The sequence below is a fragment of the Myotis davidii genome, unplaced genomic scaffold (genome assembly GCF_000327345.1).
Source record: "Myotis davidii unplaced genomic scaffold, ASM32734v1 scaffold580, whole genome shotgun sequence".
NCBI lineage: Eukaryota > Metazoa > Chordata > Mammalia > Chiroptera > Vespertilionidae > Myotis > Myotis davidii.
In genome coordinates this window covers 2,820,544-2,842,626 of record NW_006293313.1, presented here as the reverse complement: position 1 = coordinate 2,842,626, position 22,083 = coordinate 2,820,544, and the positions used below count along the sequence as shown (strand labels likewise).

General features: G+C 39.7%; 2 protein-coding genes across 3 annotated transcripts; one reads left to right on the top strand and one right to left on the bottom strand.

Annotated features, from left to right (window-relative positions):
* The first annotated feature begins 740 nt into the window (after positions 1–740).
* MRPS14 (mitochondrial ribosomal protein S14) lies at positions 741–5,238 on the top strand. 2 transcript variants are annotated; one of them, XM_006767023.2, is made up of 3 exons: positions 741–820; positions 2,657–2,815; positions 4,803–5,238. In XM_006767023.2, the coding sequence occupies exons 1-3, from the start codon at positions 776–778 to the stop codon at positions 4,983–4,985; spliced, it is 387 nt and encodes a 128-aa protein (XP_006767086.1). In that variant the 5' UTR covers positions 741–775; the 3' UTR covers positions 4,986–5,238. The 2 variants fall into 2 exon arrangements, with proteins under 2 accessions (XP_006767086.1, XP_015421552.1); XM_015566066.1 differs by lacking the exon at positions 741–820 and adding an exon at positions 848–1,038.
* A 5,115-nt stretch (positions 5,239–10,353) lies between these two features.
* CACYBP (calcyclin binding protein) lies at positions 10,354–18,108 on the bottom strand. Its single transcript, XM_006767024.2, has 5 exons — positions 17,874–18,108; positions 14,159–14,255; positions 13,822–13,921; positions 12,113–12,210; positions 10,354–10,555 (listed from the first exon to the last, which is right to left on the bottom strand). Exons 1-5 carry the CDS (start codon positions 17,974–17,976, stop codon positions 10,399–10,401), a joined length of 555 nt encoding a protein of 184 aa, XP_006767087.1. The 5' UTR covers positions 17,977–18,108; the 3' UTR covers positions 10,354–10,398.
* Positions 18,109–22,083: the final 3,975 nt, after the last annotated feature.

Sequence of the window (22,083 nt, the reverse complement as noted above, 5' to 3'; positions counted from 1 at the left end):
AATGGGAAGTTATGGTTTAATGGGTACATAGTTGTGCAATATAAAAAGTTTGGGAGATGTGGTGGTTATGATTGCACAGCCATGTGAATGTACTTAATGTACACTTAAAAATGAATGGGATGACCAGAAAGTTCCCTGTACTACAGACTGAAATCAGCAGTTTTTAAATGGCAAAGTTCCCCTTCCAATACAGAATATGTACGTGTGTATATATAGACATAAAGGGGAACTATATCATTGCTATCATCAACATGATCATTATCACCATTATTATGGAAAGAGATTTGCAACATCTACAGTGGGATGACAGAGGAGTTGACAATAATTGTAGGTTTCTGGCGAGTAGCCCCCTAAACTGAATGGAGGATATGTGAGCAGGAGCAGGTGAGTGAGACAGGGGACTTGGGGGAGGAGACTTTGGTGATCGTGAATGGTAGGTGGGGGACAGGGACTGAAGGGAAGGACTTGGGGAGGAACGAAGGCAGCTTAAGAGAATAGATAATAAAACAGGAGGAAAGGGAGCATCAGGCTGCCCAATCGATATCAAAGCTGCGTTCGTAGGTTTGCAATTTGCCCAAGTACCGTTAATTACCATGGGAACGCACTTTCTGTAACTAACCCCTCCATCCGGCAGGGCGCAGACCCGCCCGCCGCCACACCAAGCCACGTCCCTGAAGCCCAGGCCGCGCCCCTGCGGCCCAGGCCCCACCCTGCGGGTGTCTCTTATTCGGCAGTGTCAATAAAGTTGCAGCGGTTTGACTTTGCAGTGCACAACATGGCGACCTCCATGCTGGGCTCACTGCTGCGGACCGTCCGGCAGGTCAGGCCCGAATCCTAATCCCCACCCTTCCCCCTTCCCCCTTCCCCCCGAAACCGCGGGCACCCCACTCCTCTGCCACCTGCAGAGCTCGGCGCGGCCCCCTGCCAGGGGTCCCCCCTCCTCCGGCTCGATTCAGAGGAGGCCCGAGCTGATGTACATTCGGCATCCGTCACCGTAAAACTGACTAGCATTGAAAGCTGCAGCCTGACGACTTATGAGTGAGTGCAGGCAGGGAAGGGGTCCGAGGAGCGAGGCCCCAGGGACCCCGCGGTTAAGAGATGAGAGCCGAGCAAAGGAGACTTGAAAGGAGCTCAGCGAGGGAGGAGGAGAGCCGGCAGTGGCTGACCTGGAAGCGGGAGGCGACAGTTTCAAGGAGCAGGGAGTAGGCAACTCGGGAAGTCACGGTTCAGTTCCCGGTCAGGGCACATGCCCGGGTTGCGTGTTCGGTCCCCAGTGTGGGGTGTGCAGGATCAATGATTCTCTCTCATTGTTGATGTTTCTCTCTCCCTTCCCCTCTGAAATAAAAAATATATTTTAAAAAATGAAGAAGGGCTGAGAACGGGCTGCCGGGTTAGCATGGTGGAGGTTGGTGGGGTGAAAGCCTTTAAGAGAGAATGGGAAAGAAAGCGGACAGAGAGTAGAGACAAGTCTCTGAAGACATTTTGCTGCAAAATGGGGCAGATAAATGGGTCAGGGGCTAGAGTGACAAGTTAAGAGTGGGTGTTGTGTGTGTGAGTGTTTTTAACATGACAGAAGTAAACGTATTTTTTGTGGTAAAGGAAGAAATCCTGTAAGGGGGGGGGGGGATGGAGAGGAGAAAATTGCTGGAGCTGTATGTACCCTTGTGTAGGCAAGAGGTGATGGGTCTCATGAGGTACCATTGGTCTTAGGAACATGGATGGTTCATCTTTAGTATCCTTGTTTAATAGAAATAGAATGCCAACCACATACGTCATTCAAAATTTTCTAGTACCACATTAAAAGATTTTTTAAAAGCTTAAGTTAATTTTAATTTTTATCCCCCAGTCATGGGAGAAAAAGGAGCTACAAGGGAAGCTATCAGAAGGAATCAAGCTTCAGCTAGAGCAAAAATCAGAAGGGGTTGGTAAGAGAAGAAACTGAGGATTTAGATTTTGATGGTGGTAGGTGGAAGAGGGCCCAGTGGAAGAGTTTTAGGACATGAAGAGGAATTTTAGGAGGTGAAGAGACAGAGGGGCAGGACAGGATGTGTACAGAACAGAACGAAGGCAATCTTAATATAAAAAGCACTGGTATAAAATAAGAAAAAACAATGTAATAGAAATATGGGCAAAGAACACAAAACATTCACAGAAGAAATATAGACCAATACATTTTTAAAGTGTATAGTTTTAAAAGTGTATTACTTTTATAATCAGAAAAAAAGTTATATAAAGAATGAAAGTTTTTTTTTAAAAAATAACTATAGGGTGTCCCAAAAACATATATACACACTTGGAATAATTACAAAGGTAGTGTTTATTAAAATACATTTCAATCAAAATTGAGCTATCAGCTTTTAAAGTGTGTTTTTTTTGTGACACCCTGTAGAAACCTGTTAGGAAATGGTAGAAAGTTGATTGTACAGAATTTAAGGGAAAAATGTTTCACCTTCCAACACACATTTTTGGCATTGTATTAATTGCCACTATTTTGGTTTAATGTACATCCATAAAAGGTATTTGTTCTGAATTAAGTCTATTTAAAATTACTAAAAAAAATAGTTGATCCTAAGTAGCGACTAAAAGAGGACTGCAGGATGGGGACATGGCAGAGCCTGGGTCTGACTATCCCTCACTTATTCTTTATCTTTTTTAGATGGTTCCTTCATCAGCTTCAGGCCAAGTTCGAGGCTACTATGTAGACTGGAGAATGTTGCGTGATGTGAAGAGAAGGAAAATGGCCTATGAATATGCAGATGAGAGGCTACGGATTAATTCGCTTAGGAAGAATACCATTTTGCCAAAATACCTTCAGGTTAGCTAATTAAGATGAGTCCCTGACCACCCAAGATCATTAACTCAAATCAGACCACTTTTGATACTGTTTGTTGTGACTTACTGTCAAAATAATTTCTGGAGAATATGATCAAATGCTCTCAGTCAACACAAATGAATACCCTCGAAACTGATTTTGGTGAGTTTCAGATTAAAGAGAATTATTCGTTCCTAACTACTAAGCCTTTAACCATTTCAGTAGGTGATGCTTAGAAAGTACTGGGGCATGCTAACCACACCAGAAATTGGGCAGTTATTTTACCTCGGAACGCCCCCCGCCCGCCCCATGCCTCATTCCAGTGTCCTAAGCTTTGCTGATGCATGGGGCTGTGTTCTTCACCCAGGGCCATTTCTAGCCTACCTGTCTGAACTCCTTTGCCCACCTGTGTGTGCTGAGGTGGCCTTCCAATTAGGTTTACTTTCTTATTAGACTCCTTGAGTAAGAGGATGACAACCCTGTTTGGCATCCTGAAGCAGAAGGTCCTGCACCTACCTGGTGACATAGATAGAATACCTGCATTCAAGAGTAGCATCAGGGGGTATAACTCAAACTCAAGGCCACTCAGCTTATCAAAAGCTCAGAGTAAAAATAAAATACATTTATAGAAGTTGGCAGAATATATAGGCCATTAATTACTACAGATTCTTTTAAATCTTGTCTAGATTAAGCCAGATGAACAGAAAACTGAGTGCGCTGGACACTCATTACGGCTTTTACTGTAATGGCATTTAGGTACTTGCCTATATTTAGGGAGTAACAAGGGGCCCTCTCAGCTCAGGATGTGGAGGACATTATCTATGAAGACTCCCTGAAGAAATGTCTGGTATGAGCAGCAATAATGGTGCCGAGATTCTCTGAATTATGAGACCTGATCGTGGCCCTGTGCCTAGTAGCTTCCAAGTCAATATTTATGTCCCAGTTCTAACCAGATTACAGGCTTTCAGAGCACGTAGCTTTGTCTCATTTTCCCTTTGCCCCAATTTCCTCATTGTAAACCGCCTTAAATGTTTTTGGGAACGAGGAGAGGTAGGGAGTGTGTGTGTGTGTGTGTGTGTGTATATTATGTACATACATAAATAATTTGCAGCTATTCTTCAGTTTCTGCCTTATGAAACTTCATTCCTCCAATCTGGTCATTTCTCTCTTCTCCAGTTCTTCCTATAGTACTTACTGTCTGTCATTTATTGACCTAATTGTGTTGTTTTATATAATTCTCTTAAGTATTTCATAATAGCAACACATGTATATGCTTTTGGAGACCCGGAACTATTAATGCTTAATAATTTATGTTAATTTAGTGGCTTTCATGTGCATTTTCTCATTTATGTTCTTTTCATACATTAGAGTAATTATTTTGCTTCCACCACAGTCTAGCATAGGGTCAGTCATACTTGCTACTGTAGTAATCTCTGTTTTTCTCCTCTCAACCACTTTTGCCCTAACCAGACTTTCTCTCTACCTTGCAAATGATTTTTAAATATGTAAATCTCATCTGATCACTCACCTTTGCTTTTCTATCAGACAGAATCTTTACCACAGATGTCAAAGCTCTGGGGATCCTACCCTTACTCCCCCTCCAACCTCATCTCAACCATATTTGTTCCTAATTCAGCTTTAGTCCAGAAGTTTCATACTTTCAATGACTCAAAAGTCGCATGGGAAATAACCTAACTTTATACCCCAAAAAACTAAAAAAAGAGCAAATTAAGCCCAAAATTAGCAGAAGAAAGGAAATAACAAAGATAAAAGCAGAAATAATGGAGACCAGACAAACACTAAAGATCAGTACAACTACGAGCTAGTGATTTTTCTGGTCTGTTTGTTTCTACTTTGAGGTGAAGGCTCCCTACTATGTTCAGGGTTCTTTGGCCAAACTCTGGCCACATTAGTGAATCTAGCCTATTGTTCTCTTCCTCTAAGCATTGATTTCACCATGTCTGTGTAACAATGTTGTGACTTCCCTTAGGAAGTGGCTGATGAAGAAATTGCTGCCCTTCCCCGGGATAGCTGTCCTGTCAGAATCAGAAATCGGTGTGTTATGACGTCCCGTCCACGTGGTGTGAAGCGGCGTTGGAGGCTTAGTCGGATCGTCTTCCGTCACTTAGCTGACCATGGGCAGATGTCTGGGGTCCAGCGAGCAATGTGGTAAACTGCCTTAGCTCCAGAGCCTACTGTGCTGGCAGGGAACCAGTTCTGACAAGACAACACTCTTCTAACAGACAAAAACCTAGTTTTAATAGGAATCTAGTCTACCTGATGTCTAGTTAAATTACTTTTAAATTTTCAATGAAGAAACCTGGATGTTTCATTCTGTCAGTGAATCTTCTTTCCTGTTGGACTAAATGAAACATAAGTGTTCCCAAGCATGATACAGAGTAATAAAAATATTTTCTGTGAAAATATGCTTTGTATGCTTGCCTTTTCCTTCAAATTTAATCTTCTAACAACAAAAAAGGGTTCCTGTATTTAAGGGCATTATCTCAGAAAGCAGGATTTATCTTATAGTTCATCCAAATCATTGACATGGAGCTAGCTCACCTATGGCAGGCAATCTGTAATGCTGGGCTGGCTTCCCTAACCTGCACCATTCACTGTTCTGTTAGTTCACTGTTAGAAAAACAGTACGTGGGAGGGTAGAGCTGATGTCTGGATTAGCTAATGCTCAATTTTTGTATGATGGCTGAAGCACTAAGTGTTTTCTTGTTCCATCTTCAAGGACCCTTAGAACAAAGCCCCTAAAAATCTATGCAAAGAGGAAAAGTTTTGTTGAAAGTATATATTCTCTATATTCATATTTATTTCACCTGTAGCAAAAGAGTAAAAGTAGCAGTAACAGTGTGGATCAGCCCGGTGATAACGTGCAGAGCAGTATGGCAGCACTGACTTAATGTTGGGACAGTATTCCTGGAGCCGATACCTGCACTTACATCAGGAGGCCAGGGATGTGATTCTTTGCAGACAGAATGGTGCAAGCAAAGGGCTAGACACATCAAACTGTGAAACTAGTCACTTCAGTGTATCAAACATGTAGTGCAAAACAAGGACCATACCATGGAAAATGTCATATATGGCAAAGAGTTAAGACTGAATTTAAATACCAGTTATTGGAGTTTTAAGCAAAGGAATGACATCATCAGCTTGCTCTACTGCTGTGTGGTAGAGATAGTCATGAGAGGAAAAGGCTCCATACAAGATAATGGGTCAGGACAATGTCTTAATTGTTCAGGTAGATAAGTGCCTGAACTAAGTAGTGTTATTAACAAAGGAGATGACAGGACAGATCTAAGTATTATTTAAGAAAGAAAACTGGGTAAGACTTAGAGACTGCTTATATTTAAGAAGTAAAAGGGCCGAAACCGGTTTGGCTCAGTGGATAGAGCCTGCGGACTGAGGGGTCCCAGGTTCGATTCCGGTGAAGGGCATGTACCTGGGTTGCGGGCACATCCCCAGTCGGGGGCGTGCAGGAGGCAGCTGATCGATGTTTCTCTCTCATCGATGTTTCTAATTCTCTATCTCTCTCCCTTCCTCTCTGTGAAAAATCAATAAAATATATTTTTTTAAAAAAGAAGTAAAAGGGCTCTCTGGGTTCCTGGTAAGGGTGACTAGATAGATGACAGAAGGCAACTCCCAGATAGAAGAGCTGGGGGAAAAGAATGGGTTTAAGAGAAACAAGATCTCTAAGTTCAGGTCTCAGCCATGCACTGTTTGAGAGGCCTGTTTCATCCCAAAGTCTACTGTGCAGATGGATAGCAAGAGTCAAGAACTTGGTGGAGATGAAGTTATGAGAGGGAATTGTCAGTATACCTTGGATTCATGTTTCCTAAATTTATCTTCCAGTTTACAAACTGGAATGCTCTAGCAAATCCCAACTAGAAACTAGTATTAATCAAATTATAACTAGAACGTCACATTTGCTGATCTCTGGCATTCACTGGTAAGACACACCCCGACTTTTATTGTTTGGCTCAGGATCCAAGTGCAATCCAAATCTGGTTGCTCTGTCTCCTTTTTCTCCATGTCTTTCATTTGGAGGAGCCAGGTTATTTGTACTGTAGTGTCTAACATTGGGCTGTTGGCTTCTTCATGTGTCCTTTAACTTATTCCCGTCTTTCCTATAAACTGGTTGTTACATCTAAAGGCTTACTAGACAGGTCCAATTTTTTAGAAATGAATTTTCACAAGTGTGTTGTGTACTCTTACATCACATCAGAAGGCACATACCTGGTTGTCCAACTTTTAGTGATAATTCATCAGGGGGCTCAGCCTGACCCCTACATTTAAAGTTCATCATTTATTAACCTATCATCTATCACTAAGGATTGCAATGGTGATATTCTAAATACCATCACTTTTTCTGCATTAGCTGCAATTTGTAGGAACTTTCCTTTATCATCAATTTTTTATTCTGAAATATTTTACTTACAATAAAGACCAGATAAATGCATAATTTTCTATCAATTTTCAGAGTAAATGAATTGATGCTCTAGCAACTTCCAAAGGTAGCAAATAATCTTTCACTATCCCAAACTTGTAGATTTTCAGTCCACTCCAGACATTATTTTGACTCAAATTAATCCTTCCACTGCCCCTTATACTCCCACGATTGGGTCCTTTATCCTGTTGACTTGATATAGGATATATGATCTTCCCTCACTTTCTAGCATAAGATAACCCAGGCTTACCTTTATATTTCCTGTCTCAGACAATTTTTAAAAAAATGTTATTAATTTCAGAGAGAGGAAGGGAGAAGGGGAGATAGAAACATCAATGATGAGAGAGAATCATTGATCGGCTGCCTCCTGCATGCCCCACACTGGGAATCGAGCCCACAACATAGGCATGTGCCCTGACCAGGAATCAAACCGTGACCTCCTCCTGGTTCATGGGTCGAAGCTCAACCACTGAGCCACACCAGGTGGGCACAGTTTTTTTGCATCCCGGGTCCTGTTAGTAGGAAATGGTGTGTACTTGGGGTGCTACTCATTACTAATGAATTCTGAATTATCATTGCTGTAAACTTTTAGGCTCTATTGGTGAGACTTGCAAAAAAATGGATACTTTTTCAAGATAAAAATAGTTTATATTGATTTTATACTTATAAAAACCTTAGCTCCTCATCATATCAGTCTAGTTTCACTATCTCACTAGTGATGGACAGTCAAAATACCATGTTCTAAAGTCATTTGAAAGTAACATGCATTTATAACCTGACATGCATTAGGTGTTTTTTCCCAAATTTTAGGGTTTTTATTTGGCTTTTAAATTAAATTTTAGATGGTTCTAAAACCAAAACTAAAGAAAATGGTATATTCACATAAATACTGCTTCCATCTTGTCTCTCTTTTCTCATTATTTACCGTTTTTATTATTTTGGGCTTACTCTTCGTTTCTTTTTGAAATACAGCGGGGCCTTGACTTACGAGTATCCCGACTAACGAGTTTTTTGAGATACCAGCTGTCTCTCAGCCGATTTTTTGCATTGAGTTGATAAAGTAATTTGAGTTAACGAGCTCCTTAACGAGCTCGGTCTCGGAACGAATTAAACTCGTAAGTCAAGGCCCCACTGTACAAGCAAATACATGTATGTATGTGCATTCACATTTCCACCCATTCTAACACTAAGGCAGGTAAGTACTGCTAGTACACCACAAACGGCGTTCTGCACTTTGCCTTTCCACTTACTGTATGCTGGTAATTATTCAACACACCAGTGTACAGAAATAATCTTCATTTCTTTTTGTGACTCTAAGTACTCCCCGTGTGAATGTACCATAGTTTATTCAGCTAGTCATCTATTAACTGACATTTGGGTGTTTCCAATCTTTTGCACCTATTCCAAATTCTGGCCAGTTGCCTTTGGGGAAAGAGCCTAGAATTGTGAGCCAGATGATAAATGCACATGTAATTCTGGTAGAGATTACCAACTGTCCTTCTACACAAGTTTTAACCTTCTCATCATTTTGATTCCATTCCCTTATATGAATTTTCCCATACCCTCAACAATCAGTATGCTCAACTTTGGGTTTTCCCAATAAAAGTATTTTTAAATTTCTCTTCTGAACAAGGTGGGCATCTTGTTATGTTGAAGTTCACTTGCATTTCTTTTTCTGTGAACAACAATTTCTTAATTTTGGAATCTTCTTGACACATCATGTATTTTTTATTGTGGGATATTTTTGGCTATGTAAACATTTACTACGTAGTTAAAATTAACCAATATTTAGGCTTATTACTGCTAGATTTTAAGTCACATAGTATAGGTTTCCCTCACTCTTAGGTAATAAAGGAGTTCTATCCTTGTCTTCCAGTACTCATATGGCTTCACATATATATTAGCTTTCATCTATTTGCAATGTATGCATATGGTTATTTTTGGTTATCTCAATAAAAGCCCATCTCTGCCCCTTGTTAAAATGCTATTAGAGGCATACCTTGGAGATATTGCAGGTGAAGTTCCAGACCACTGAAATAAATTGAGTATCGCAATAAAGCGAGTTGTAATCTTTTTGCTGGTGGAGGGTCTTGCCTTCGATTTGTAAATAATGCAACACCTGTGAAGCGCAATAAAGTGAAGCTCAATACAACTTCCGCCTTGGGTCTTTTTCTATTCTGTTCCATTGGTCTGTTTATTCATGTGTCATCATCACAGCTTTAATTATAGTTTTACTAACATGTTCAGTAGTATTAACAACTAGCCTATATAGGCTGTTTATTCATTTTAAATGCTACCTAATAAATTTTATTCTACCACTTATACCAAATTCTCTCATTATAGTAGTCTTGGCTAATCTCCTCTTGGATCTCCTCTGTGTGTTTGTTTTCTCTTATTCCTCAGTTGCATTGGCAAATACCTCCAATATAACATAGTTATGGAGATCATAGGTTTTTTGCTCTTCTTCTTGTTTTTAGGAGCAGCAATTCCCTCTAAAATAAACCATTTCTCCCCCAAAGCCTAACTTTTCCTGCATAAACAGATAGTAAAGATATTCCACTGAATAAACACCTAACTTCACTGAAAATAGAAAAGATGGATTTTTACATTTGTTTTTAGCTTATGGTTATTGCTTTTTGTAAGCTATCTGATCCATGGCAAAACTTACTAATTGGTACTATACAAAGATATTTGTTCATTCTTGTCAAAATCAGATTTAGTTTCAATTTATTCATAAAAAGCTGTATCTAAACCCAGAGAAAAACATTTGTGATTGGATCATTAGGACATTGTTATGCATGGTATATGTATTACTTAAGCTGCTAACAGAAAAGAAATTAATGTCTCTATAGCAACTTTGAAGCACAAATACAAATTTGCATTTTCTGAAAAAATTCAAGTTTTATTTACTTGTTCTTACATTGGTGAGAACTGATGTCAAGAACTTAACAAGCGGTAACATTTTCTTCCCCACCTCCTAGCTGAACAAAAACACACAATATGGCATTTTCATTAGGCAAGACTTGCTTCTTTACATTTCACGAGAATGCAAATATTAATCTTTCTTGAACAAAATGACCAGTTTACATCATTATTTCCACATCACAATTCCTGAAAGAACTTTAAAGTCTCAGAATTCTGTCTCTCCTTTGGCTTGTTTCTCTCTTGATTGTACCCAGGCTTTATTAATGGTTCGCTTCATATCATCATCTCCATCTTCATAAATTTTCTTTAGAACATTCATCAGTCCCTCACTAGGATCTGTTTCAGTGTCATAGGAGGGCTTTCTGTTAAAAAGAAAACGCAGTAATTAAGAAGTATGTATATATACACCTAAAAATTATATGCGTATATACACAAATGATCCCATTTACTGACAAATTTTATATGCATGATTGATTACTAAGTATGGGAAGATACAAATTAGGTTAACATTTGTAGCAAGCGGAGGAGTGGAGGTAAGGGGAAGATATTGAGTATCTAACAATATTCACAATTAATACAGCACATAACAAATTCATCTTAATGAAAACAATATACACCCACACATTATGTTTCTGGTTGTAGCAAAGAGGGGTCATCAAAACGGCTAGGAGTTTTCTTGGGACAGTGAGATTTTAGTTAATTTTTAGCAGAAGAAGTAAGTAAATAAGCATTTACTTTTCTGAACTGTCTTAATTTTTTTAAAGCATGTTTCCTCATATTATTTGAAAAAAAATATTTTGATAGAAAAACACAAACATACATCACATATGGACACACACTGAGGTTCATATTTTTTAATTAGAAAATCCCTCCTCTTAAGCCTGAGATATATGGGTATGGGCCTGGGCCTGGGAGTAAAACCAACAGTCCTTAATGTAGTTAATACCCTTCGAGCAATCAATGTTCAACCTAGGCCAATTAACTCTTATTTATTTATTTATTTATTTATTTTTTTTTTTTAAATATATTTTATTGATTTTTCACAGAGAGGAAGGGAAGGGGATAGAGTTAGAAACATCGATGAGAGAGAAACATTGATCAGCTGCCACTCCCGCAACCAAGGTACATGCCCTTGACTGGAATTGAACCTGGGACCCTTCATTCCGTTGGCCGACGCTCTATCTACTGAGCCAAACCGGTCAGGGCCAATTAACTCATAATTAATTCTTTACTCACCTCATTTATTAAGTGCCAGGTTATATACTGGACATTGGAGATATACAATAAGATAGGGTTCTGTACTCAGGTAATTCACTCTAGATTTAAAAATCAGTTCCACAGAGAGTGCCCAACTCTAGTCAACCACATACCAAATGCATGCTGGCTATGAGAGAGGAGTGAGAGAAAGGTGGATGGCTAACTCACTCCATGTAGTACATTACCAATAGAGAGAAATGTGTGACCTAAAATGGAAGTGCCTTGAATAAACATTTTTTAGAATAGCATTAAAGTTGGATAAAAATATTCTATCTTTTCCACTCTATATCAGTGACAATGAAACTCCATAACTACATCACCAGAAACTTCTATGGAACTCAAAAACCACAGGGTATCTGGGTCTCTCTGGAACTACTAAAATGAAATCTCTGGGAATGGGCACCGTATCTAGAACAGCACTATTGGTCCAAGGTTAAGAACCAGCACAAAAGAGCCAAACAAATGCAACATGCTGGACACTTCCAGTAGGTTTTGATAGTTGGAGCATAAGTTAAGATAATTGGGTTAGTCAGTGGACACTGAGAGGTAAATGGTCAAATCATAGACTATACAACTCTGTTACCTATAAAGGTAAACTATTAAAAATTTATAATCCAGCAAAGAATACATTAAATTTCTTAAGGAAATGAAAGCGAACTCACTCTTTCTCTTTGCACTCTTTTTCAACTTGAGTCAGGTAGTCCCACCGTGTGTTTTCTGCTTTCTTTCTACATAAGATAATGACTGTATCTGTCTTGACCTAGAATACATGGAGATAAGCATGAATGCTTAGAAGACAATTATTTATTCACTAATCATTATTTTAATGTGTAGGACCTGTTTTAAGAACTAGTAATACCTTTATGAATAGAGGCCAGAGTCTGAACAATCATGGACGAGAAAGACCACAACAGGGAAAATTAAGAGTACTAAGTGCTCTCAAGACAAAGAGGGTGCTAATGGGAGCTGGGGAAGGACCTTCATCAGGAAGCACCCTCCAAGATCCAGGAAAAAGAGTCTTCGAAGCAACTGGTACAGCAAGGATAAGGGCTCCAAAATGGGATGATTTTGGTGTTTGAATAAAAAGAAAAAAGGAGTGGCTGGATTTTGGTGAAGCGTGGAGTAACATAGTAAGAGGGGTCAGAGACAGGCAGGATATCCAATCATATAAGGCAGTATCACTGAGTCTGAAAGGTAATAGGAAAACAGGACAAGTAAGAGTACACAACTCTTTCAGCAATGAACCATGTAACTCCTAGGACAGGAGTCTTTTAAGTATCCTTCAACTATGGAATTAGCTGATGAAAACTGAGGAGTGAGACACAAGTTAATCAATAAATTATATTCCAGTATTACCTTTAAGCAGCTACATAATTCTATGTATAGATGGCAGAATGAGACATCTATATACCAGATGTATTAAATCTCATTTATTTAAATCAGGTAGAAAAGAGGGATTATCTGAACTAGTGAAAAGTGTGAATAACAGTTTTTGAAAAGATAGTTTATTTTTATTTTTTAAAATGCATATTTAATAGATTTCAGAGAGGAAGGGAGAGGGAGAGAGAGATGGAAATATCAATGATAAGAAAGGAATCATTGATCAATTGCCTCCTGCATGCCCCACACTGGGAATCAAGCCCACAACCCCAGCATGTCCCCTGACCAGGAATCGAACCGTGAACTCCTGGTACACAGGTTGACGCTCGCTCAACCACTGAGCAAGACTGGCTGGACAAGACAGTTTATTTTTATAACTTCTAACTCCAACTAGGCTAAGTACTTAAGTCCTTTTATGTATCAAAACCACATAAAGCTTCTAATAATAGCTACTATTAATTTAAACATTTTATATTTCATTTCAGTATATAATTTCAGCTTTGTGAAATAAATTATTCCCACAGTACAACTGAGGAAACTGGGGCAGGAAGTTATTAAGTGACCTGCCAAAAGGTCACAACCAATAAGTGGCAAGACTGGCATTAAAACTCAAGTCCCACTCTTAACCATTTTAAAAGCATAGTCCTCTCCAGAATTTAATGCAATCTTCCTATAATAATCTGTTTTTCTGGAGCAGGGGTTGGCAAACTTCTTCTATAAAGGACCAGAGAGTAAATATTTTAGGCTTTGTGGGCCACATGATCTGCTGTAGCTACTTAATTCTGTCATCATAGCACAAAAACAGTCACACATACAACACACAAACAAGTGTGGCTGTGTTCAAACAAAACTGTACTTACAAAATAAGCAACATGCTGTAGTCTGCTGATTTTTGTTATACAGGATTAATTCATTCTACTTCATCTCAATTCTATATTGGCCAGGTACAATTTAATGCGATTTCACAATATGACAAAAAAAGCAGACTTACTTTTTTTGAACTGCCTTCCACTGAGATGGGTTTCAAGAGATTGTTCACAATCATGGAGTAATTCTTCCCATTTAGATTCTTTACCAAAAGATCAAATGACCTACAACATAATAACAAACGCATTATCTTTCTGGTTCTATGAAAGGTGCTGTCTAGTTCTTGTGGAAATAAGCCACAGTTTAGCATCTGGCCATCCCAAAGAAGATTCACACCTTCAAAGCAGATGTGTAGGACAACTGATTCTAAATTTAAGCAGAATTTTAGATACTATAAAAAAAAGAGGCCATCACAAAGTCATCGCTGCCTCACAGCTGTCTTCCTCATGATGGAAACTCACCTCTCTGTGAAGTGCACCTGCACATTCTCCGTGGGGACTTGCTGGACTCCAGTTAAGGTAATATAGATTTTCACAAACTTATCTGACTGATCCCACCCTAGTAACAAAAACAACAAAAAAGACATGAGTGAAGCCTGACACTATCTCTAAAACAGTAAGTGCATATGGCTTATCATAAACTAAGTAAAATGGAAATCTAGTACTAGAAACATGAAAAAATTAAAATATAAATATTTTTCTAGATGGAGAAGAGCTTCAAAGCAGTTAAGTAATCTACCCAATATTAGGCATTCAGCCAGTGGTAGAACTTGGAATCAAATCCGTGTTTACTAAACACAAAGCCCATGTTCTTTTTATTCCTCAAAATAAAGAATATGGTCCTTAAAAAATGTGTGTGTGTGTGTGTGTGTGTGTATGTATGTATGTATGTGTATATATCTCCTCATCCGAGGATACTTTTCCATTAATTTTTAGAAAGTGAAAGAGAGGGAAATACAGAAAAGAATTATCTATGTGAGAGATACACATCAATTGGCTGCCTCCTGTACAAGCCCTGACCAGGGCCCGGCTAGGGAGGAGCCTGTAACCGAGGTATGTGCCCTTGGCCAGAATCGAACCTGGGACCCTTCAGTTGACAGGCCGACAGCTCTATCCACTGAGCCAAACAGGCTAGGGACTTAGTATATTATTTAATAGTAGTTCATTTCCCCTATTTATGGAAATAATTTTGTCCTATCCCTAAATATTGGTATTCTCCACTAAACTGGATTACTAAACATCAGGTCTAATTCTATAGTCATGTCTACTTATCTAAGCACTTCAACAAACACAACCAATCATAGCTTCTTCAATTCCCTTCTTTGACAAAGTAAAATATAGTCCAATTCACCCAAATCTGCTAATTTGACTAACCTAACATTTACTAAATGCCATTTCAGTTTTTGACTATATGTCAAACTACTGACATTATAATCTAGATCAGTGGTTCTCAACCTTCCTAATGCCGCGGCCCCTTAATACAGTTCCTTATGTTGTGGTGACCCCAATTTCATTGTTACAAATTGAACGTAATTAAAGCATAGTGATTAATCACAAAAACAATATGTAATTATATACGTATTTTCCGATGGTCTTAGGCAACGCCTGTGAAAGGGTCGTTTGACCCCCAAACGGGTCGCGAACCACAGATTGAGAACCGCTAATCTAGATGATTTGTCAACACAAAAAATATACAAACATCACATAAAAGCATATTATGTTTACTGTATACAATTATATATATATCCTTAACACTTCCTCAGTTTGTGCTATAGAATAAAATAGTGTCAATTTTTTAAAAAGTCCTACAGAGTCCTATAGAACTTCATCTAATCTTTTCCCATTCCTTCAATCCATCCTTCACATTAAGTATCTCCCTAAACACAAATCTAGGTTCTTCCTTAATGTGCCATAATCCTACCACCATCAGACCATTTCCTGTATCAATCAACATAGCATAACTATGTATAAATACATAGCTTAACTCCTATAGTACATCTCTTAAGCATGACACACACTGCTTTTCATTATGACAATACTCAAAATACATGGTTTGAGCCCAGCCAGTGTGGTTCAGTGGTTGTCGGCCTATGACCCAGGAAGTCAGGGTTTGATTCCCAGTCAGGGCAAATGCCTGGGTTGTAGTCTCAATCCCCAGCATGGGGCATGCAGAAGGCAGCTGGTCAATGATTCTCTCATCATTGATATTTCTATCTCTCCCTCCCTCTCTTTTCCTCTCCAAAATCAATAAAAAAATATGTATTTTTAAAAATACATGATCTGATGCCTTTAATGTCTCTATTCATGTCATTTGTTCATGAAATTCCCTTTCTTCTTTCACACTTGCTGAATGCACCCTTCAAACTCAAATGCCTCTTCTACAAGTAGAATCATTTCATCAGCTGCATTCCCATAATTTATAAATTTATTAAGAACTTACTATGTACAAAAAGAAACCTAAGGCTGCCCCTGCCTTCATAATAATTCACCACTCAGATTTAAGTCATACTGCTTACAAAACAAAAAAAGTTATGATCTACTGAGGACAAATGGTATTCTTAGATTTTTGTGGTATTAGTTTTATCTATGTCCCAAGTACCATAAGCAGGGCCTGGGTCTTCGTCATTGTTGTACTTCTGATATCATTATAATCAGCTAGTCCTATCTAATAAAGAGGGAATATGCTAATTGACCCTCACACCATCACAAAGATAGAGGCGCCCACAACCAATGAGGGGATATGCTAATTGACTGCCACACCCTCAAAGATGGTGACGCCCACAGCCACAAGATGGCGGTGCCCAGTCCCCTCAGTACCACCAGAGCGGCAGGTGCATGGCAAGGCCTCCAGAGTCCCCCAGTCCCCTCACCCCCACAGCCGCCCAGGGCCAGCTGAGGCTTGGGCTGCCGGCAGTGGCAGCAGCAGAGGTGTGATGGGTCACCTCCCACCCCTGAGGGCTCCCGGACTGTGAGAGGGGACAGACCGGGCTGCGGGATCGCCCCCTCCAATGCATAAACTTCCATGCACGGGGCCTCTAGTTATTAACAATAAGAACGGAACAAAGAACAAAGGGAAGGCCAGACATGATTAGCATGGCCATTTTAAGCAGCTTCACCAACAAGCTGCACTTTCACATTCCCCAGCCAACTACTGGCCCATTCCCTGCAAAACACTGGAGGAAGGGGGTCTAACAAAGGGGAGATGTGCAGAAAAGTTGGGGTGACCTAGAGAAGGTACTTGCCTGCTGATCTAACCTGGGAACCATGGATTGGCTATAGAGGGCATGGCCTATGCAAGCTCATGAAAATTTGGGAATACATAATCCCCCAAAGGAGCTTGCCCCCAAACAAAGGGGCTTGTTCTCTTGGTGCTCTAGGCTCACTGGGCTCTCCTGCATTTGCCCACGTTCCCTCCACAGCCACATGGCCCTGCAGACCCTACACACAATAGACTGATGGACTGCAACTGGAAACACAAGCCAACCTAGCTCAATACTGGACTTGACACTGCTCCAACATGAAATGAAAACTCTAGGAAACAGCTTTGATCCAAGCTCTGCTGAAGCCATAGCTATACTGCTATGGCAGGACAAAGGGAAATGGGACCCTGGAAACTCAGGTATATAATTCCACAGAAATAAAGTTTTCTACAGTATCTTACCCTCCAGTGCGAGTATCAGAAAATTCTTTTTCTCAGGTCATTGCAAGCCTACTCCCACCAAAAACCAGTAGGGACAAGGATTGCCCCCCACCAATAACATGTCCACAATCCAAGCACAACAGTGGCACATAGGTACTCAAAAATGTTTCTTAATTTTAACTAGATTTCTTTCCTCAATTAATATTAGTGGTTGTTTGGCAAAATGAAATGCAAAACAGGATGAAAATCAAAACAAAAAGCTCTGTTCCATATATATCAAGTAGGTTCTTTCTTGTTGCTATTCATCATTGTACTAAATCAACTTGCTCTGGTAATAGCTTCTAGAATGTATCCTTAGCCTATCCTTTTTCATATCTTAAAAAGCATCTTATTAAATAAGTGATGTATGTATTCAAACCACCAAAACAAACACTCAAAACTATTTTTTAAATTAAGTTTGTTATGTTAGTTGGTCACTACTGAGGACTCGGTTGCTCACAGGAAAAAAAAAGCTGGATGTAGGGGAGCGCGTCATACCATAATTACTGATTTTCACTGTATATCCCGTTGTAATGGGAGCAACCACTGCTGCTGGCTTTTCACTGTCAGGTTCTGCTTTCCTTGGTGATTTCTGCTGCATCTTGTTCTTGACTTCGGTCTCAATCTTGGATTTTTCAGCTATAAGAGCATCACGTACTCTCTTTCTAGTGGCTTTTTCCAGCAGCACCTTCACCTCTTCAAGATCTTTCTGTAGCTGTGTTAAAGTAAAAGATAAGTTATCAGTTATGATAAGATAAAACTTGGTATTATGCCTTTTCAGTTTTCTGAAGTAAGAGCTAAGGATTAGGGACATTCATTTAAATTTTCTCAGGTTGGGTAGTAACTTGAATTCTTTCCTCCAGCCTATTTTAAATAAAAAATGAAAACTTAACAATCTTGCAATAACAATAGGTAATCAAGCCTAAATTTTCCAGTTTGGTAAACTGTTATCTGCCTTTGTTGAACATTTTCTTAAAATATATTTTTATTGATTTCAGAGGAAGAGAGAGACAGAAACATCGACGGTGAGAAAGGTTCATTGATCGACTGCCACCTGTACGCCCCCTTCTGGAGATCGAGCCCACAACCCAGGCATGTGCCCTTGATCGGAACCAAACCCGGGAACCTTCAGTCCGCAGGCCAGCGCTCCATTCTCTGAGCCAAACTGGCTAGGGCTGTTGTAGAACATTATATTTACAAGATACTTCTGTGATTTAAATTGAGATGAAGAAATCATTTTTTTAAATAGAAAATGAGTTCATAGATTCCCTTATAACATGCAGTCCTAGTCATCAGGAATTTTAAAATTTGGAATTTTAAAGATATTAAAGTAAAAGGATGAGGGAATACATGATGAGTGGTGAAACGCTCTAGTAACTGGACTGAGGTCATCTAACTCTATCAGGAATTGTTCTTCGCCGATATTCCTTCACCAAATACCTAAATATTACACCTAAAAAAGTTTGAATTTTTAAGACAAAAGATAAAGAAAATGTATCTCTGCTTTTAAGAAAAAGTCTTGTTCTGAAGCTCCAGGCTTATATTTATGATCGAAAGTCTGGGACTTGGTTGCACAATAGAGAGAAAAAAGCCTGGGCAAACAATCCAACATACTCCTGATCATTAGAAAAGCCACCTGTTCTTTCCTCATGCCAGTACCTCGCTTACTGAAGTCTACTTCTACTTTCTAAAGATAGAGGCAACCATTTTTTAAGTTTGAGAGTTAAGACACTGTTAGAAAATTAATGGGCTTAAAAAATATTTTCCCAATTATCCTCTGACACATTACAAATAAGGAATTTGTTTTTCTTAAAATAATTTTACATTCTGGCTGATACTAGCAATTTGATAGGAGGATGCTTACATTATATCCTGAGGACATACAAAAAGCTCAATATAAACATCGTTAAATAACTCAGTATAATATCTAAAGTAGAGTTTAGGAGTCCTAATGTTTCTCAAGTCTTATAAAAAATGCAGTGACAAATATGAATGCTTTCTTTTATCCAACTCTTGTATTATCTCATTTAACTCAGATGCCCTTGCTTCACCATCTGTAACTGATAACAGTATAAAAAGTCCAACTGTGCCATCTCCTGTCCATGCTCACGACCCCAAGCTCATATTACTAAGACAAAAAAATTGCAAGCTCATCTTGGGAGCATAACACCAAGATGTTTTAGTTCAAAGCAAAGCAATATTTTTTATTATGATGGTTTAAATTTTTCATATGATTCTAATACTGATAAAAATGTTGAAATTAAAATTAGTTTATGTTCCTAGAGTGAGAATTTCGTTTTAAAAATGTACCAAACAAGAGGTTTTACTTCTTGATTAGAATAGAAATCCTTTTTTGAGCAGACCCTGAGAAGAACTCTGAGAATTAACGGATTCCCAGGCCCTTTGTAGCCAGTTTTGGCTCTCAAGCACTACAAACTACAATCGTAAGGTACATCCACTCTAAGTCTGAAACAACGTCAAGCAGGCCGTTTTGGTATTCCTCAATTGTTCTGTTCCTGCAGTCCTGAAACCAGTAAAAGTGAGCCCTCTGGTGCCTTTCCTGCTCACATACTTTAAGGTGCCTTAGATAGAGCAGCTTCTCATCTAATTTACCTTGGCATTCACTTGTTTTCCTTATGCAAAAATCATATATTCCTTTTATACCCACCCATAAACACATTCAAATTTATCTTCTAATCTAGTGCCAAATCCTACACTATAAGGCATTAAAATCAAGTGCCTCAAAGTGGGGAAAGGGCTGAAAAGACATTTCTCAAAAAATATACAAATGGCAAAACCACTAGCACACGAGAAGATGCGCAGCTTCATTCATTAGTCATTAAGGAAATGCACATCAGAACCACAATGAAATACCACTTCATACCCATCAAGATGCTAGTGTCAACAACAAAAACACCCAGGAAATAACAAGGGCATCTTCATACATTGCTTGTGGGAATGTAAAATGGTACAGCCACTTTGGGAAGGAGTTTGGCAATTTCTCAGAGTTAGTTACCATATGATGCTGCAATTCTACTCTTAGGTATACACTTAAGAAAACTGAAAGTCACGTCTGCATAAAAAGTTGTTCACAAGTATTCATAGCAGCGTTGTTCCTAACAATCAAAAAATAGGAATAATTCAAATGTCCATCAATTGATGAACTGATAAACAAAATGTGGTATATCCATCTAATGGCATATTAAGTCATAAAAAGGAATACAAGTTCCACCATGGACGAACTTGAAAACATTATGCTAAGTGAAAAGGAACCAAAAAGCAAAAGGCCACATACTGTAAGCTTCGATTTATATGCAATGCCCAGAATAGGCAAATCCATAAAGACAGAACTGGATTGGTGGTTGCTGGCGGAGGAAGAATGAGTGACTTTTTAATGGACCCCTAGGTTTCTTTTGGGGTGTGATGAAAATGTTCTGGATTAGCAGTGATGGTTTCACAACACTGTGGATATACTAAAATGCACTGATTTGTATGCTTTAAGTTGGTTAAAAACAGTGCATTTTATCTCAAACAAAACACTCTCCTCCAAGCATCCCTGAGTTTAAGTACCTCAACTGAGAAAGCCCCTTGGTCCTGGCTGGGTAGCTCAGTTGGTCAGAGCATCATCAGATGTGCCAAGGTTTCAAGTTCCATCCCGGGTCAGGGCACACACAAGAATCAACCAATGAATGCATAAATAAGTGGAACAAATTGATGTTTCTCTCTCCCTCCCTAAAAATCAATAAAGAATTTATTTTATTTTATTTTAAGAGCCCTGGCCAGGTAGCTCAGTTGATTAGAGCATCATCCTGATAGGCAAGGTTTCCATTTAGATCCCAGGTCAGGGCACATACAGGTATCAACCAATGAATGCATAAGTCAGTTGAACAACAAATTGCTGTTTCTCTCCCTCTCTCCCTTCCTTTCCCTCTGTCTCTCCCTTCTCCCAGCCTCCACCCCTCCCCACCCCCCGCCAAAAAGCAAGTCCCTTACTTTGAAGAGGATGAATACTGAGCTATCCTGATGTTAAGACTGTAAAGTCACTTCAGAGGTTATTTCCTCAGGGCACCCAGTACCTCAAGGCGTATCTTTCACTCATAACATAAACTTGTGGCAAGTTATCCAGAATAACAAAAACACACACACTTTGTCTTCATTTAAACCAGAGCATGAGACTTAAAGAGTCACATCTGAGATTCCCCAGACCTGTTCCTATTGAGGGAAAGATGTTCAGGCAACAAATCTAGACACCCAACACTTCCCTGTGATACTGACGTTCTAATCAGACCAGGAAAAGAGCCACCCCAACAGCATTCGTCCCAGGTGGAATTTCCAAACTGAATCTCCAGGAGAGTTGGGCGGCTTCGGTGCAGTTTAGAGAACAGAACGGAGGCGAGGAGGGGGCTCTTCCCCGCTTAGTGACAACCACCTCCCCGTGAGCAGACGGCTGCCCGCCCAGCCCGTTCCGCAGAACTGCTCCTGGGTCCGTTCAGCCTCCGGCTCAGAGTAGCACAGCAGCGCGCCCCGCACCACGGGGCGACTCGCGACGGAGAATCCGCGGGCTGGGACCAGACGTCCCCCACGCCCGGCACCTTCCACCTGGAGCGACCATCGGTGTTCACCATCGGCCCTGATTTAAGGAAGCGTCACGCCCCGGGCTGCCACAGCGGGCGCCGAAAGGGCCTGGGGCAAACGTGAAGGTGACCAG